The sequence below is a fragment of the Cajanus cajan genome, chromosome 8, assembly GCF_000230855.2.
Source record: "Cajanus cajan strain Asha chromosome 8, NIPB_CcT2T_4, whole genome shotgun sequence".
Classification (NCBI taxonomy): domain Eukaryota; kingdom Viridiplantae; phylum Streptophyta; class Magnoliopsida; order Fabales; family Fabaceae; genus Cajanus; species Cajanus cajan.
The window spans coordinates 1,128,372-1,147,458 of NC_138524.1; the positions used below are offsets into that span (position 1 = coordinate 1,128,372).

Here is a 19,087-nt window from a genome sequence, read left to right on the forward strand (position 1 = left end):
TCTCAAAGTTTAGAACTTTTTTCTCACCCACCAATCATGTTAGGCCACATCAGTGGATTTTAGGGATAACTTTTATTTTAATTAATAATAACGCAAGCAAGCTGGAGAATGAAATTACAAGACCTAAATTTCCCTGCATAAATTTTTAAAAAATGAAAATACCCTTTAATATTGGAGGGTTTATTTTTGGTCCCCTGAGTTGGGGGGAAGAAAAGGATTGTTTTTTTCTTTTTAGCAAGAGAATGTCAAAAAGGAAACCAAAGTGACAAAAGGAAGAATCCACATGAAGGAAGAAATTGAAAAGTGAGAAACTTTTTTCCCGTGGTTAATGATAACTAAAATTTCAAAGGATTAGGATAATAATTGTGCGCATTTTTTGACTTTTTTAATTGTATCATTCCAATGAGACAGCTTTTTATAACACTGCTTGACATGATTTGTGTAAATTATTATTATGGACACAGGAAATAGAATGAGATGGAGAAGAAAGACGAAGGAAGATTCGGAGTGCAGAATCATTAGTCATTAGTCATGCACATGCGAAGTGAGACCCATGAGGGGTTCCAAATACACCAAAAAAGTAGACATATTTGGGTTGTCAACTGTGATGCCTCAGGTGAATTACTGAGCTCATATCTACACATAAAAGTTTGCATCAAAACAAAAATACTTCTTTCAAATTCCATCAAAACAATGAACTAAATTTAGTGGAGGAAATGTGTGTATTCAGATATTGGAATCAGGGGACTTTGGGATTTGGTTATAATGCAATACTTCAAGCAAATTTATGGGACCCTTAAAAAAAAACAGATGATTTAAGTACGTTTTCATTTTGCAAGTATCAATTATTGGTGTAGTGATTTCTTTTGGATTCATTTTCTTTGTAAGCTTCTAAAGTGATATTTAACAAAATTTGGAAGACAGACAAATATGTTAGCTTCCTTCTTGTTTATGTAAGTAATAGTATTAATACTATGCATTCACGGTATAAATATTTATTTTTATATAATTGAAACTTATAATAATAAAATATTTTTAAATATAAATTATATTAAAATTAATATTTATAATAAAAAATATGTTTAAATATATAAATTGTATTTTTAATTATTGACAACTTGTTTTAAAAAAACTATTAAAATTCAATTTTGAGATGAAAATAAATGAGGGTACATTAAAACTTGAAAAGGATAGATAATTAAGAAAATAAAATAAAAATATGATAAATTAGTTTTTGCTAGTTACATAACTGATACATAAGTGCCCATCCAATGAGAATAGTAAAGAGAAAAATGAAAACATGTAATTGAGAATGAATTATTACATGGTCCTAGTCCTACTTAATTTCCAAGTGACATATAACCTAATTTTATTAAACTCTTTCTTTTAAATTGTTAAACTTGACTTCATGTCACATAGAGTCATTGGGACCATAATAGTTCTAGATTATGCAATAAGTCCTTATAATTAAATTCTCTAACTCCCTAAATTGTACTTTTTTAATTTATAATATAGGAATACATATAAACATGAAGAGTGATCTAAAAGCATATTTAATTCCATATTTTTCAAATTTATATAAAAGAGATATATTTTATAACACTTTTTACCATATTATTTTTTCTTGTATCACATCAATCTTTTTACCTCATATTTTTCTCTCTTTTCTTATCTTTCTCTTTGCTATATAATTAAACAAATTTATCGTGCAAATACAATTTTTTTGTGTTTAAACCCGATGGTTTCTTTTTCCAACATCTATAACCCACCGAAAAATTGCCGGATATGATACTCCTGCTTTGGATTGTATTTTATTTGTTTATACTTGGATTGAACCTGCATTGAGTTCATGTCTTTGTTTGGACTAAAATGATCAAAAGAAGATATCGCTGTCAATTGGCACTTTGGAGGGTTCTTTTCATCGCTTTGTTTATAAAGAAATATTCCATGATAATGACATACCTAACCAAGATGATTAATGAGGTAAAGACATAACTTTCTTTGCGAAAAACAAGAGCCTCGTATTATTTGAATATACTAGCTAATTTAGCCTGTACAAATTTTTCTAGTTAACGATAAAGAGTCGAAATTAAATTGTCACCTGTCCCGTTCTCTGAAATGTTAAATCTAATTAATCACAAACACTAATCTCTTAAACTCAATAGGATTTGGCAAATGAATTAAGATTTAAGGAAAGAAAATGTGTCGTATTGTTTGTACATAAGTTCCATTGTTTTTGTACGTACATCAAAGAGGCATACTTATCACGACAAGCACCACATTTAGGTCAATGATAACAAAAGAAAAGGCAAAAATGCATCTGTCATGGCACTGATTAGGGTTCTCACAACCTAAACAAGCATTGTCCTCATATAATTCACACAACTTTTGTAGGGACCCAAGCTAGCAAAGCTTAAGCTGTCCCTTTGAAATTCTTGAGCGTTTTACGTTTTGAAAGACCATAGTGTCGATTTGATTGGGAATTGCCGAGGTTTTGAAATAACAAACAAAAAGAAACGGGAAAAGAACTCTTGTCTATTCAAGGTCTGATTCTAGTTCTAGAGAGTATTTTGATTTAGCTTTCCACCCACTCCAGCACGTTTAGTTAACCATGTAACAAAAAACTTCAGAAAATATTTTTCGTCGAACTTTTTTGACCGAAATAGTCAATTAAATAATCAACTTTCCAGCTAGTTTCTACTAAAAAATAATCCACTTTCCAGTTAAATTTTTGTCAAAAGCTTGAACTTTTCGGTCTTGTAAGCTCTAAAAATACGAAAGATAATGGCTTATGCTAGGTTGGGCTTCTCATTCTGATCCATTTTTAACCCTTCTCGTTTGGTTATAGTTTTGGGCCTGTTGGTCTACTAATAACATTCACACTATTTGAATTTTGAACTTCTGTCTTGGACCAAAACAAAAATACTCTCACCGAACCCACGTTCTGTTTCCCCAATCTAATACTACTGTACTGCCTATATATTCTTAATCTACCCATGCACCGATTGCAGTGTGAAAGGCAGAATTGAAACGAGTGTCGCTCTCTACGTGTAACATTCTTTACAAAATCATTCCAGACTACTAGCACAATCTTCAATCTCAAAAGGAAACTGTGACAAGGTGCATGACGCTCTCACCAAATGGAGAAAATAAGGATAATAGATCTATGCAGCTGTAGCCCCCTTGTTTCCAGGATTTCAATCTATCATCTCTTGGAACCTTATTGTTGCACTAGGAGTTACCCTGTCTAAGGGAACTGTTTATATTAAAAATTCCGATAATGCAAGTATATCAGATGTCCAATCAGTAAACCTGGACCCAAGGAAGGAGGATTAGAATAAATAAACCATGGCACGAAGTCCTGTTGGAAGTTTAGTAATGCGTTTTCACAGCTAATGCTAGGCTAGGATAACCTACACGTCCTCAGCGGAAGATGGGAGAAGAATGGCTATGACAGAAGCATATTATAATAGAATTCAAGCTTGATGCAATTACAACCACAATTTTCATTCAGACAAAATCACGGGCAAAATAATACATTAATCAGTCGATTTGTCCGATTCTTCATAGATTTTTATAATATCAATCATCTCTAAGAGCTAACTTCATTACTCTAAATTATGAGAATAAAATGCTATTACAAACAAGACATTGATGGTGGTAACTTGTCCCGGTGGTACAGATGACAAGAGCATCCACTTAAATGACTACGATGCACATCAAAGTTTGTGAAGACGATAAATACTACCTTCATCGGTGCTTCAATGTAAGTCAGCGCTATAAAACGTCAGCTGTTAATTGGTATGTAGGTATATTGTCTATCTCTGTGTCATTTATCTTTTTACAGACATAAATATAGTGAGAATCTGGGTCTTCTAGAACCAAGTCTGCAGGAAGTAAGCCCTTCTCAGTAAGAGGGATGGGCTCCAAGAATGATTTTCTCGATGGATTACTACTTTCCGGCTTTTGAAATCCTGGTCTTGCTGCAAGGATTCAAGGAATGTGTGCAAGAGAAGAACACTGAATTAAAGCTCCACAACTATAGGCAACTATAATTCTTATCATTTCTTTATATAAATTCATGAAAGCGTAATCTTCTACAAAAAAATCATCAAACCCTAAATAAGAAATGAATTTATGTAACAAATTAATTGTGTTATTTATAAATCATTTAATTTTCAAATTATATTCTGCAATTGGAAGAAACATTGCTTAAATTATTATATACCCTCGATTTTCATTAATTATTTCCATGTTCAATACAATTAACCCATAAACTGCTCTTATACTGGTAATATGTTGAATGTCATTCCTCACTAGCAGAGTAATGAAATCTTAGTTTTGGTAGAGATACCTTTCAAGAAAAGCATAGTATCAACTCTCGAGCATTCAAGATTTAATGTAACAAAAGACAATGACAATGATAATAAGGTAGAAGAAATAATAGTACTGGAAACCATGTTTTGTAACTGGGAAAACAAACATCGATACCAACCATAAAGATCTTCTATCATTCTAAAAATATTTTTTTTTCACCTAGCTTTGCTTATTATCCAGATAAGAACAGAATCAACAGAAATCTTCTAATCCTCTTTTGGCATACATTATGCAATGTCAAGAACAAAAATAAGTTGAAAAGGGCAAATTTATCCACATTTGTTGATGAAGAAAGGGCTTTTATTCCAGTTCAAGTAAAGAATTAAGGATGAAAAGGGTAAGATCTTACGGATGTTGTACAACGTAATTTTCCAATTGAACACAGGTCTGCTTAAGTGAGGCATCCTTACTGTTGGATCGCCATATGTAATCTGAAACAAGTGGCAATTTAGTAATTAATTATATTCACCAACTGTGCAAAATTGGTTATAGCACACTGATACAAAGAAAGCCTAGTCTATGACCATGTAAATAAGATTACCAAAATATAGGTCCCTCCAGGTTTTAGAAGTCTGCAAAGAAGAAAATAGGCATAATTACTAATTAGTGAGAATTTTGAAACGAAAATCTCAAGAAATTTTTCTCGTTAAAGTCTATACAACCTACACACTTCTGCAAGCATCTGAGAAGCACTAATTGGAGCATCGGTACCACACTGAAGTACATAAAAGCAAAATTGAGGATAAGAGCATGCAGAGAAAAAAATGGATAAATTATGACAACTAGCAGTGAATCAACATACCATCAATGAATCGAGAGTTCCTAGATCAATCATCAACAAAGTATGGGCGCAAATGTAATAGTGAGACCAGAGTAGCATCAGTATATGAATTATGAAACATATATATTTTCTGGGTTTTACTAATTTAGACAAGGTTTGTACTGAACGGAGCAACTGATACCTTTATCAATAACACCGTCAAAAGATTCATCTGGAAAGAAGCTCATATCCCTGACATCCATCTGCATGTCTACCGAGATTCATGAAGGAAACATACATAAGGAGTTTAGGGCTTTTGAAGTTAGTTTAAAAGGTATCATATCATACAAAATAAACAAAACAATGTTATTGATAGGGTACATTTTAGCTGAGGGATGTACTCATATTTCCTCTTCATCATGTCAATCGCAACTGATGAAATATCAATATTCATGATGTCCTCGTAACCATCTTTGACCATATCCTCTGACATAACTGCAAAATATGTCATTATTCTCTTTGTCAGTTTCTCCAAAACATGAATTCGATAGTCAGTACAAGATAAATTTCATCCAAGTAAGATGGCGGATGATAAGAAACTGAGATAAGCCCATCAATTGATCATAATCAACAAATTGTTTCTAAAATCATGAAAGCACACCTCCAGTTCAAAATTAAGACAGCTTCAACCATACTTAAATATTTATACAAACAAACGGAGAATAAGCACTCCATTTCTTGTTTGATGGAAATGGAAAGTGAACCTAACAACCCTTGTCCTCATTGCTCGACCATGGTAATGGAAATGGATCCACAAAACTCCGTTGGTTTGATCCATTGCCTCAATACAATTGCCTAAAATATTAATTTAATAATAAGAAAGTAAAATCCCTTCCCACCAGTTCAATCCTTTCACGGTAAAGTAGTATTTCCAGTCGTGAACCTAATTGCCTAAACTATTTTGAAACTCCTCGGATCTGTAAAATCTCTTCTTTCTTTCTTTTTTTTTCAAGGACAGTAACTTTCTTCCATAGATAATTCAAAAAGCGCATAAAGCAATAACTGTTGTAAGTTGTAACACAACAGCAACACATATACAACATGCAAAGCTGCTGCTGCTGCACATGTTACATGAACATCTCGGTTGCTCCAGGTTAGCCCCCTAATCTATTCAAATGACAATGCGGGTTTCATCTCCAACTAACAAAACTCATCCTCCACAAACACACAAACTATTACATATAGTAATTATTGCAAGTTATAAGCAAAGGGAGCGATGGAGTAGATCGAAAAAAGAAAAACCCTAAAGTAGAGTAAGAGCATAGAAATTGAAAAAGATAGAAGTAGAAGCGTGATGAGAGTAAGTTACCGGCATTGCCACAACCAACCATTAAGAGGCTGGAAGAGAGAGGGATGAAATTGCGAATAAAAGGCCTGAGAGCAGAGTAACGCTGGTACCAATCGAAGGAACCACCTTCTTGAACGTAGCGAGCGTCCCAATACATGGCGTCGCCGTAGTTGTAGGTGTTGCAGCTGGACACGTCCCTGTACATCTTTCAACCTTATCCTATCACACTCGCTGACTCACTGAGTGAGAGTATTCGGTTACGGTGGTTTTGTATTTGTTGGTTGGCGTGCGTGGTGGAGCTTGGAAGTGCTACTGGTACACGGCGGCCACACCACCAGATTTTCACTATTCTTATTTTTTATTATGAATCAGAATTTGAGGATTCAGTGATTCAGAAAAAGTGTGAACCTCACTTCTCCCTCTTTCGCGTGGCCTTTTGGCGTGTGGGCCTTCTCTTCAACTTCTGCTACAAATCCTTATCCAGCATTCATTTCATTCCTCACCCCCTTTAAAGAATGTCAAGATTAAAGTCCTCTTGGGGTATATTCATGTTTCATTTTTTTATTTTCAGAACTCATGCATGTATCATTACTGCTACGCTGTGCCCTCTGGGGGATTATAATTCAACACAGTAATCATTCACATAATTAACCTTCTATTATATTTCAACACACAATTTAACTAAATCAATCCTTGATATTTCAACACAATTTATTATAGATGTACACATAATTCTAAACATTAGTTTCCCATCAATTACCATGACTTTATTATATAAAAAGTAACCAGATCCACAAAGATTTTATATATAAAAAGGTTATTCTAACACCGAATTGTTAATATATTGACTTTTTCTTTCTGTAGTGTCCATACTCATGGATATAAGAAACATTTTTAGTTTATTATAAAAACATATTTCAATTTAGATAATAATTTAACTTGGTCACTTTATCACAAATTGGTTTATTATTTTTTGTATTAGTTAGTTTAAATGTTATATGCCTATCATGACTTATGAGCGATTGATATTATAAAAGTATTTGCCAAGTACACAAAAAAAAGGGGGTATTCATCAGTCGGTGGATTTGAGTTTGATAAAAGATGAATTTGAAATATTTAAATTTAATTGATTTAGATTGATTTGAATTTTATAAATTTATTTATTTAACTAGAATTAAATTAATTTGATATTAATTAGGTTGATTTAGTTCGAATTATCGAATATTTAACAAATTAAAAAAAAGTTATTTTTTTAAATAAATATATTTTTTATACTAATTAAATTAATATATTATAAAAATTAACAAAATCAATATATTTATAATATTTTTTTTAATAGATTTTTTTTAATCTACTTAAAAATTTTAAATGCATTATAATGTGTGAAAATAATATTTAATATATTAAAATATAAATCTTCTTGATTTTTTTAAAGTATTTAAAAAAATGAATAAAAAATTTATGTATTATAATATAAAAATGTCTTAAAAATAATTAAAATGATATATATATATATATATTAATTATTAACTAAATAAAAAATAATAATATATAAATTAATTATAAAAAAAATTTGGTAAGCCAGAGTTAAGAAAACAAACAGAAAAAAGGAAGATTACATCCTACGGAACATTGTTCCAGCTGCATCCGCCGTCACAAACGAGTGTAAACCCTTAGGCATGGTATCCAAAACTATTAGGTCAACACCGCAATTTGGCCCTAATTTCAACAAAAAATCTGCACTTTGGTTTCCTTCTCGAAGAGAATGACAAACACAAACACTCCAAGATTGTTACAGTAACTCCTTAATGTGAGCAATGATAGGAGCATACTTATGCAACACATCCAATGGTCCCAACACCAAATTGACTGCCAGTAACGAATCAGAAACACAAAGTATATTGCGAAAGTTAGCTCTCCATGCCAACTTCATACCATGTAGGATAGCTAATAACTCTGCTTTGAGATTGTCCCCAACTCCAGCATCCTCATAAAAACCCATAAGCCAACGACCAAAGTTGTCTCTAAATAATCCTCCATAACCCGCCGGACTCGGGCTACTAAGCGCACTCTTAATTCAGGTTTTCAAATTTTAAATGTATAAATTCGATATTCGAACCAATTAACATCAAGTTTAATTAGTTTAATTCATGTTGGGTAAAAAAAAAATCTAAACCAATTAACTGAGAAATTAGTCACTACAAAATTTATATACAAATTTTAGACTTTTTTATACTTAAAAGAACTATATTCTTATTTTAAATAATTTCTTTTATTAATTCATTTAACTATAAATTTTAAGTTTCATTTAAATACATTAATAGTGTATAAGTTTGAATTTAATACATTCACCCATGGGTATATTTTAAAAGGTTTAAGTAAGTAACTAGTCTTTAAAAGGGGTAAAAAAAGTAACTACGGTACGGTAGTATTTTTAATTTGTACATCACATAATATAAAAATTTTATTTTATATTACTGAAATTTATAATAAATAATAACTTTTGAATATATAAATTATATTATAATTAAAAATTAACAAATAAATATTTTAATTATATAAATTATATTTTAGATTTATAATAATGATTTATATTATAAAAAATTTAATTAATAATATTTAATATATATATATATATAAATTTAATTTGAAAATTTTAAAATAAACTAAAATAGGTAAATTAAGAAAAACTTATTAAAATACTTTCCTTTAATAAAAATAACTGAATATATTATTTTAACAAAATAATACTTAAAACTAGGGATGAAAAAAATACTCGCACCCGCTGATATTTGTGGTAAAATTCACTACAGATAATAAATAGATAAGCTAATTTGGTACCCGTGGATAATGGGGACGGATAATTTTTTACTGTTTATAAACGGGACGGGGGCGAGTATGATGATATTCATACCCGCGGGTACCCGTTTAATAATATTTCTTAAATATCCTAATTATCCTTGTACCACATAACCCTAAAACTAAATTCTCTCATCTTATTTTCTTACAAAAGTGAGGTTGATGAAGTTACCAACATGTGTTAAACATGTTATAGAATTATGTTGGGAGTAATTTGATTAATTTTCTAGCTTTGATTGGACCAATAAGATTTATGTAATTTAAGTCGTTTACTTTCGTTTGGAATTATGAGATTAAATTATTATAACTTTGTGATATGAGACTTTCACTTATTTGTGAGATTGATGTATTTTAAGTTATTGATTATCTTGTATTTTTATTATTATTTCAACAAAAAGTTCAAAATTAACATTGATTTTTTTTAATGTTTCAATGATATTAAATATAAACTTAAAAATTATTTGTAATATAATTTTTTTAATTTCTTAAAAAATTTATAAATATTCATGGATATCCGTGGGTATTCAAGAAATTCAGGGATACCCGCATGGATATGAGGTGAATATAAGGTCAATTTTCATCTAGTGGGACGGGGACGGATTTACTATTACCTGCCCCCATGGGACTCATTGTCATCCCTACTTAAAATATTTAAAAGAGTTATTATAATTTATATATAGAATGAAAGAGAATTGATGATTAAAAATATTACATGTACCTTTCAAGCAAGCTATAAAGGTTGATGACATCAAATTAATACTTTAGCATGTGTAATGCATATGTTAAATATTTATTATACATAATAAAAAATAATAATAAATTATATATATATGAATAAGTATTATATTTAAATATTTTTTAATTTAAATTTTGTATACATAAATATTTTTAAATATATAAATTATATTTTAAAATTTATAATAAATAATTTATATTGTAGTATAATATTTTTAGTAATAATTTTTAAATATTAAATTTAATTAATAAATAGTTATAATAAATAAAAAAATAATTTTAAAAATTTAATAAAATTTCTAAAAATTTCTCTAAAAGCATTTTTGTGAGATAAAAGTTAGTGTTTAATTTTAGAAAAAATTAACTTATAAACCTCTTTGCGCCTTAGTTCTTTAGCCTCAGGGGCTATGCATGTTCAGTCGAAATATAGTTAGGTAGGTCGATTAAATACACACATTAACAACACTTTCGTTAGGACAAGGGCCTCACTGTTGCGGTAAGTAAACACGTAAATAACTTTACTAATTACATAAAAAACATACATGGTACGTAGATGAGTTAAGAAGAAAAGGAAACACCGCACTAATTGCTTTCTTCAGAAGCGCTTCCACCGCCCCGTTTTTTCCTCTTTTTCTTTTGCATGTGTCTACACTGTACACTTCAATTAAGCAACCTCGCCATTGTTTCATCGTATGTGTCTCCAACACATTCATACACGTACAACCTTCCTCCTAAATCCTCCACGTGTCCATCCCTAAATTTCTGTAAACTCGGCACATGTAGTGTGTTTTCATGTTCCATCCAACCCAACGTCAATTTATCTCCCTTTTATTTCTACGTTTCTGCTTTGAAAAGTGAAAATTTTTTGTTGAATCGTGTTGAAATATTATTTAATTAAACTTAAATAAATTCAATAATTATATTCTTTAATTGAAATACTTTTATGCTTACGAACCGACCCAACCTAATTTGGAATAAAACTTTCACCGAACCATAATATATGTTTAGTTAAATTTTGTTAAGTCAGTACGTATTGAGATAGATATGTTTTGAATTTTGATCGGTGTAGCTAGGCCATTTTGAGACCCTTACGGATTACTTCAAAGTTTTCATCAATTTCACAGCACAATCAATAAAATGCAGGAGCAAGAGGTTAGAGGAGATGAGAGAAAGAGTAGTAAAAAAGCAGAGAAAGGAGGAGGACATGGAAAGGAGGAGAATCCACCTCCATTAATGACTCTTAACCACGTTTCAAGGCTATGTAGAAACGTGAAGGACTCCATAGACTTCTACACACAAGTGCTGGGATTTGTTTTGATGGAGAGGCCTCAAGCCTTGGACTTTGAGGGTGCATGGTTGTTCAATTATGGAGTTGGTATTCACTTGGTGCAGTCCAAGGAAGAAGATCAGAGATTGCCTTCGGATACCCAACACTTGGATCCCCAAAACAACCATATATCTTTTCAGGTAATAATATTAATTAAGCGTTAGCTGTGGGAGAACATATGGGGGTACACACACTTTATATTGTAGAATTTTCGATGGTTTTCTCATCATTTAATTTGCTTACTTTTTCTAGGCATCTTGGGAGTGTTTGGGTTATAGACTTGTAACATCATGTTCAAATACAACTCCATAGTTATTTAGTCATGTTATGTTTGTAGACAAAATGTAATTTATATTCTCCAAACCATGGTTTGGGGTGTAAAAATAACAATCCAAACATGGGCAAGGAAAGGAAAGGGGAAAACAAAAATGTTGGAATATATATAGAGAGTGAAGGAACTAGAGACATTTGCCAATAATTTGGAACACTTACATAAGAGATGGTGGCTGATGTGGTTGGTGTTTTTGTGGTGTTAGTGTGAAGATCTGGAAGCAATGGAGAAAAAATTGAAGGAAATGAATGTGAAGTACATGAAAAGGACTCTGGAAACAGAAGATGGAAAGGCAATGGATCAAATTTTCTTCAACGACCCAGATGGGTTCATGGTGGAAATATGCAACTGCGAGAATCTCAAACTCGTTCCTGCGGATTCGCTAAGCAAGATAATGCTGCCAATGGATCGCCACACCCCACCCGTGGAGACAAATCAGAGTCATAATGCATGATGCTGCAATATATATTTTTCTTTTCCAACGGTTCATCTTGCTTCTTCTTTTTTTATCAGGTCTTTGTATTTGGAGCTCTTCCTAGAGTTTTTTCATTAACTTTCGTTGTGTGTTTGTACTCGTAATTTGTAAAAACTCCGAATGTGATAGAAGAAGAACCTTCTTACGATGAACACTTTAACTTTCGAAAATTTTCTAGTTGAATATATATATATATATATATATATATAAGGGAAATACTAATATATTCTCACCTATTTTTTATTGGAGCATGTTATGAACTTATACCAAAATTTTAGGACAAAAGAATTACTTATTTATTTTAATTTGGTTAATTTGTACAAAAGATATTATAGTAATTTAATTTAATTTTAAAGAAAATATAATATTTTTACTTTTTTATTAACTTCATTCTCCTACTTATTTTTTTCTATTAATTAATTTTTATTTATTTAGAGAGAGGAGATATCATGAGAAATGAGAGAGAAATGAGTTAAAAAGAAATTTAATGAAAGAAAGATAAATAAGTTATAAAAGGAATTTAATAGGAAAGAGAAATAGGTTGGAGAAGAAATTTAATAGAGGAGATAAATGACTTAGATAATGTAGTTAATAAGAGAGAAGAAATATTTTATTTTCTTTTAATATTAAATTAAATTATTATAATATCCTTTATACAAATTAACCAAATCAAATAAAATGGATGGTTTTCTTGTCTTAAAATTTTGGAGTTGGTTATTAACATACTCCAACTAAAAAATAGGTGGGAGTATATATATATATATATATATATATATATATATGAGAGGAGGGATCCATTTACTTTAGGAATAAGTCTACCTCATAACTTTTAGTTAATAAAATGAAATATCAAATAATTTTCAAAATTTTTAAAAATTTATAGATTTGATTTATGCATTAAGAACTTTAAATTCAATGGTTGGATTGTTAAAATTTGACATAGAACATGAGTTATTAAACGAAGTAAGTCTAGATAAACTTATTTATAAAATAAACAGATTTTTCATATATATATATATATATATATATATATATATATATATATATTTGTTAAGTAAACATTTATAATTTAATGTTTTTTGAAGTATATTTCTTATTTTAAAGGACTCAAGTCAAAATTAAAAAAAAACATGGAGTAAAGCCATAAATTGTGAGAATTGTATAAATCATCTTGATCTTTCAATATCAACAAATTTTTTTTCTAAATTGTCACAAACATGTTTAATTTAAGGAAGGACTTTTGCAAATTAATCTTATTATCAAATTAGAGTATATATAAAATGATAATAATTATTAACATATCTATAAATAAAGCACAGACAAAAAAAATTATTATTTATAAATTGTATTGTTGTGATCTTCTTATGCCTAACTTGAGACGTGTTGTCAATAATTATAATTAATATAGACTATGTGTGTTATTACACTTGAGTTTAGAGGGTTCTATACCATTGTGATTCCTAGTTATGACTAACATAAGGTGTGTTTTTTATATTTCAAACTTATATAAACACTATATACTCTTTGTGCTCAAACTCAGAAGATTTTGTATCGAAAATCTCCCACCAACTGAAAGGCCTCTAAAGTTGACCAAGAGGTCTCTTGGGTAAATGTTAAAGGTTATACTCCAAGATGACTTCAAAATGTGCAAATGGTGACTTGGATGTAGGGCAAGTTATTTGCTCGTTCAGGCAATCAATTAAATCTCGTGATCTGTAGGATGGACAAGATAATGACCATAAATACTAAAGTTTACAAGTTCATCAATGACAATAATGGTAAGGTGTGATTCATGAAATAATTACAAGAAACATGAGATTCATGTTCATAATATTGCATTGTTATATAAAGAGATAATTAGGTTTAAGAAGACAGGTCACACTCATCAAATATTTTAGACAAAGATTGCAACTATACTTTTTTGACATTGTATCGTTAAGAGTTATCTAACGACAATCCCTTGTACAAAAACACAACTCATTATAAATTGTGAGTTAAATTAATTTGTGGGTTTTTATATTATTTAAATTGTTCATTTTTATATATTATTAGTTTAAAATATTACACAAATATATAGTTTTTAAAATAATTATTATAAGAAAAATAATATTTTTCATTATACATGATATTGGATGACAATGTAATTATATTGTTAGTGAATATATCTTATTTAAAATTTTAAAATCAAATGCTTATTTTTATCACAAATTCAATTCTTATAATTTTAGTACATATATTAATTAATTGTTTTTTAGTTTTAAGATTAAATATTTATTATATTTAATTAAAATATGTAATATATCATATAAAAATAAAATAATGTATTTGAATATATAAATTATATTTTAAATATATGAAATTTAATTTATATTGTAGAATAAAATTATTTTATTTATTGATAATTTATTTTAAAATATTAAATTTAAATTATAGATAATTATGATAAATAAAAATTGAATTAAATAAAAAGTTAAAAAAATTTAAAATTCTTGAAAGAATTCATGAAGTGTTTAATATATAAAAATCAATTAAATTTTTTAATATATAAAAGTTTATTAATATATTTTTAAAGTATTTAATATATAAAAGCTGATTAAAATATTTAATATACAAATGTTGATTAATATATAAAGATAAAAGGGTAGGACTTTGAATATTCTTCGAAAATTTAAACTTAACTATTTATTAATCATATCATAATTATTAGTATTTTTATTTACTCGTAATAGTCAAATTGTTATCGAGCAATTTATAACACTTAACTTTGCTCAACAAATCCAGGTAGAATTTATTGGTTAAATATATAAGACTTTGTTGAGTTTTTGGCTTACTCATACCATTTTAATCTTCATATTTAATTATGTTTTATATTTAAATTAATTAAATTTTGCAATTTAGTCATTCAAAAACTTTTATAACTTTGTTTTTTTTTTTTTTATTATCAAAATTAAGTAATGTTAAAGTATCATTAATATGTCATTCAAAATTATTACTCATATACCACTTTAAGTTTCATCTGATTATATTTTAAGTTTAAATCAACTTTAATAATAATTTAAAATAAAATCATTTTGATAAATTTTGAATCCTAATTGAAATAAAAAAGGAGCATAACATTTTTATATTAAAAAATATTATTTCTAACATGAAGACAATATGACTAAATAATAGTTAAGTTGTATCATTTACAAACAGGTCAATTTTTTTTTCTAACATGAAGTTAATATGACTTAATAATAGTTAAGTTGTATCGTTCACAATCAGGTCAATTTTTTTATTTAAAGATTTTAAAAATAAGACAGACCAAATTTATAATTAAAAAAAAATTGAGAGTCACAATTGCACATTCGCATAACTCTAACTATTAAAAGTGAATTTAAGTTTATATTTTAATAGTGGTTTTTCACTTAAGATTATTTTCATTAAAATAAAATAATTGTTAAATTAAGCATATGAACTAAAATAAAAACTATAAAAGCGACATGTTTGTAATATTTTTCTTTACTAAAAAACTGTTTGTGATTTAAATATTTATAAGTTTTTAAATTGATTATTAATCTGAGATAGCATATTATTAGCCGTGCTTTAATAATATAGACGCAATTAATGTTTTCAGAAAAATCACAAGCACGACATATATTTTTTTTAAATAAAAAGAATCATTTAAAAAAATCCTTGAATAAAAGAATTTGGATATTAGTTCAACCTTAATTTGTTTTTCCGCTCCTCATTTACATTTTATTATCCTATTTTCATATAACTATATGACTTTCATTTTTTTTTTAAGATAGGAAAGATTACAAAGATGGTTGCAATGAGGATTGAACTTAGGCCTTCATGCTTCTAACTACTTCAATCCCTCCCCACCCAACCACTAGACTAACCCTAGTGGTTATATGACTTTCATTTATGCTAAGGCATGAATTACAATTAATAAAACAAGTTAAAATAGTATAAACTTAAGACTGACTTATTGATTAAAATTTAATCAATAATGTATGGGTTAAATAAATTTTTATCCCTATAATATATTTATTTTATGGTTTTAATTTTCTTTTATAAAAAATATTATTTTTATTCCTATAATTTTTTTACGATTCCAAATGTTATTTATTTAGTTTTTATAAATGGTAAACTTTTGATATATGTTTATTTTTGCTAAAAACCTATTTTGGTCCCTTATAATAATTATTTGTTTCAATTTAGTCCCACTTTTATTTTTGGTCTCAATTTGGTCCCTAATAAATTAATTGGTTCTAATGTTGGACTTCTGTCCAAATTATTTAGACGGAATTAACTGTTGTCATGTGGATGCCACGTGGAAGCTACGTAAATGTCACGTGGATGTCAAATTTTGTCATGCATCTGGAACCAGAACAGACTATTTTGAAACCAGAACGACTCGTTCTGGTTGCACACATGGTGTGTAAATTTTGCATCTAGAACGACCCGTTCCAGATGCATTATTTAACACCAACGCGTGCAGCAGAACGGATTGTTATGAAACCAGAACGGGCCGTTTTGGCTTCCAAAACGGACCGTTCTAGATTCAGAACGGGCCGTTATAGATTCAGAACGGGCCGTTTCAGAACGCCAACCAACACAGTGGTGGGTCAAAAATCAAAAGTAAGTCATTTACACATACACAATTTTTTTATCTAAAAAATAATATATTTTAGAAAATAAAAATTATATTCTAATATATATATATATATATTTAAATTATCGTATGTATAAAATATAAATTTCAAGGAGTTATTCATTTATATGATATTTGTTAAACTTTTGTACTTTCTATTTATTGTTTATGTTGATAAAAAAAATTAAAATTGTAAAAAAATATCACATATTAAAAACATCTTTATATGATAAATAAATTAAACTTAATTTTTATAAGATTTAACATATTTATTTATATGTTTTTATTAGTGTTAAATTATTATTAAGTAGGTTTTTAAGATTGTTATGTAACCAAACATTTTAAAAAATCTCTATGACAGATAAATATATAATATTTATAACATGTATTTTTAACAAAAATTAGGTTCAAATCTGTTAAATTATAATATAACATAATCTGACCTAGTTTATTTTCATCCTTAATCATAATTGTAGATATAAAAACTTGTAAAAAATAACTATAATATATATTTATACTTTTAAAAATTATATATAAAATTTTTAATATTACAAATATATGAATAAATATTGTCTTCACGATCTAAAATTTTTAGATATAATCATCAACTGTATGTCTGGCCATGTGGAACCATAACAACCCGTTCTGGTTTCACTTCTGGTGTGTTAATTTTGCATCTGGAACGGCCCGTTCCAGATGCAAAATTAACACACTAAGTGTGAAACCAGAACGGGTCGTTCCGGTTTCAGAACGGGTCGTTCCGGTTTCAGAACGGGCCGTTCTGGTTCCAGATGCATGACAAAAAATTGACATCCACGTGGCATCCACGTAGCTTCCACGTGGCATCCACGTAGCCAACAATTAAATCTGTCTAAATAATTTGGAAGAAAGTCTGACATTGCAACCAATTAATTTATTACTTATTAGGGATCAAATTGAGACAAAAAATAAAAATATGATTAAATTGAGACAAACAATTATTATAAGGAAGCAAAATAAGTTTTTAGCCTTTATTTTATCTTATACTTTATTCATTTTCTTTCTATTACTTAAGAAACATAAGGTCAATAATATATTTAGTTCGTACATCTTTAGTGGATAGTGGCTTAGAAAAATCATTAAAAACTACAATTTTACAAAAACTAAAACCTCCAAAAGAAAATTATAAAAATTGATTTATAAGTTGACTTATAGAAATGTCCAACCTAACATATATTGACAAATATTAACAAATTATTGCTTCGAGAAAAATTAAATTTAATAATTTATAAGTGTAAAAAAATGGTTAGAAAAAAAGTTTTGTAAATCACAAGAAATAGTATATTATGAAAATTAATTATTAATAAAATTGATAAATATTTTATACCATTGTCATAATTATATATATATATATATATATAAATAAAATATCATATTGAAACATTTTACTCATTGAATACTGAATTTTTAACGCACATTCCTAGTCCTACACACTAATTAATCGAAATCGTTTGTTGGGTGCTTAAAGACGATGAAAACATTAAATATCTAATTTTCAATACCTTTAAATTATTTTAAAACGTAAAAATATAATATATTATATAGATTTTTTTTAAATTGTGTCTATATTTACATATTAATTTTTACTGTAATCATAATAAAAACACTAAAAAAATTCTGTTAATATAATTTATTCCATATTAAAAATAATAATTTTAACAATAACAACTTAATTGAAAGATACCACTATTGTTTGACAAAATAATTAAGATAAAAACGATACTAATTTAATAGTCTTGTTGGAAAGTCTTTTAAGGGCAAATATAAATGCGTTGAGGAAAAATTATTTGAAGTTCTATTTATGGAAATATCATAGGTTTGATTATTTTATTTTAACGAGTTAAATAAGTTAAATTTTAACTTGTTTATGATTCAAGTATTTCTTTGTTCAAAATTCTCATTACATATTTTCTTAAACTTAGTATTCAATTTGAACAAAATTTTTATATTAAAAGTTAAAGTAAAAATAAAGATGAAATATAAAGTTATATTCAAAAAAATGATTTAATAATAAAAAAATAGTAAAAAACGGATGACCATTTATTTGAAATATAGTTTTTGAATATTAGTACAAAATAATTGGTACATATAAGATAATAATAAATAAAAACATTATTACAAATAAATATTTAAATAAAATTACAACTTTCAAATATCAGACATATATAAGAAATTTTCACAATTATCAATACAAAAA

At 27.9% G+C, this 19,087-nt stretch overlaps 2 protein-coding genes across 2 annotated transcripts; one reads left to right on the forward strand and one right to left on the reverse strand.

The window, feature by feature from the left end:
• Positions 1-3,482: 3,482 nt before the first annotated feature.
• LOC109798770 (S-adenosyl-L-methionine-dependent methyltransferases superfamily protein) lies at positions 3,483-7,057 on the reverse strand. Its single transcript, XM_020359162.3, has 8 exons — positions 6,507-7,057; positions 5,519-5,632; positions 5,340-5,408; positions 5,180-5,199; positions 5,040-5,092; positions 4,919-4,949; positions 4,727-4,808; positions 3,483-3,983 (listed from the first exon to the last, which is right to left on the reverse strand). Exons 1-8 carry the CDS (start codon positions 6,688-6,690, stop codon positions 3,778-3,780), a joined length of 759 nt encoding a protein of 252 aa, XP_020214751.1. The 5' UTR covers positions 6,691-7,057; the 3' UTR covers positions 3,483-3,777.
• Positions 7,058-11,006: 3,949 nt separating this feature from the next.
• On the forward strand, positions 11,007-12,372 carry GLYI8 (Lactoylglutathione lyase / glyoxalase I family protein). Its single transcript, XM_020359564.3, has 2 exons — positions 11,007-11,546; positions 11,943-12,372. The coding sequence occupies exons 1-2, from the start codon at positions 11,217-11,219 to the stop codon at positions 12,189-12,191; spliced, it is 579 nt and encodes a 192-aa protein (XP_020215153.1). The 5' UTR covers positions 11,007-11,216; the 3' UTR covers positions 12,192-12,372.
• The last annotated feature ends 6,715 nt before the right edge of the window (positions 12,373-19,087 follow it).

Excerpts from the sequence above, each read along its gene's own strand:
- LOC109798770 (XM_020359162.3), bottom strand. The coding sequence starts at position 6,690 with ATGTACAGGGACGTGTCCAGCTGCAACACCTACAACTACGGCGACGCC. Across the intron at positions 5,633-6,506 it reads GGTTGGTTGTGGCAATGCCG|TTATGTCAGAGGATATGGTC; the intron begins GTAACTTACTCT and ends CATATTTTGCAG. Across the intron at positions 5,409-5,518 it reads GTACATCCCTCAGCTAAAAT|ACATGCAGATGGATGTCAGG; the intron begins GTACCCTATCAA and ends GAATCTCGGTAG.
- GLYI8 (XM_020359564.3), top strand. The coding sequence starts at position 11,217 with ATGCAGGAGCAAGAGGTTAGAGGAGATGAGAGAAAGAGTAGTAAAAAA. Across the intron at positions 11,547-11,942 it reads ACAACCATATATCTTTTCAG|TGTGAAGATCTGGAAGCAAT; the intron begins GTAATAATATTA and ends TTGTGGTGTTAG.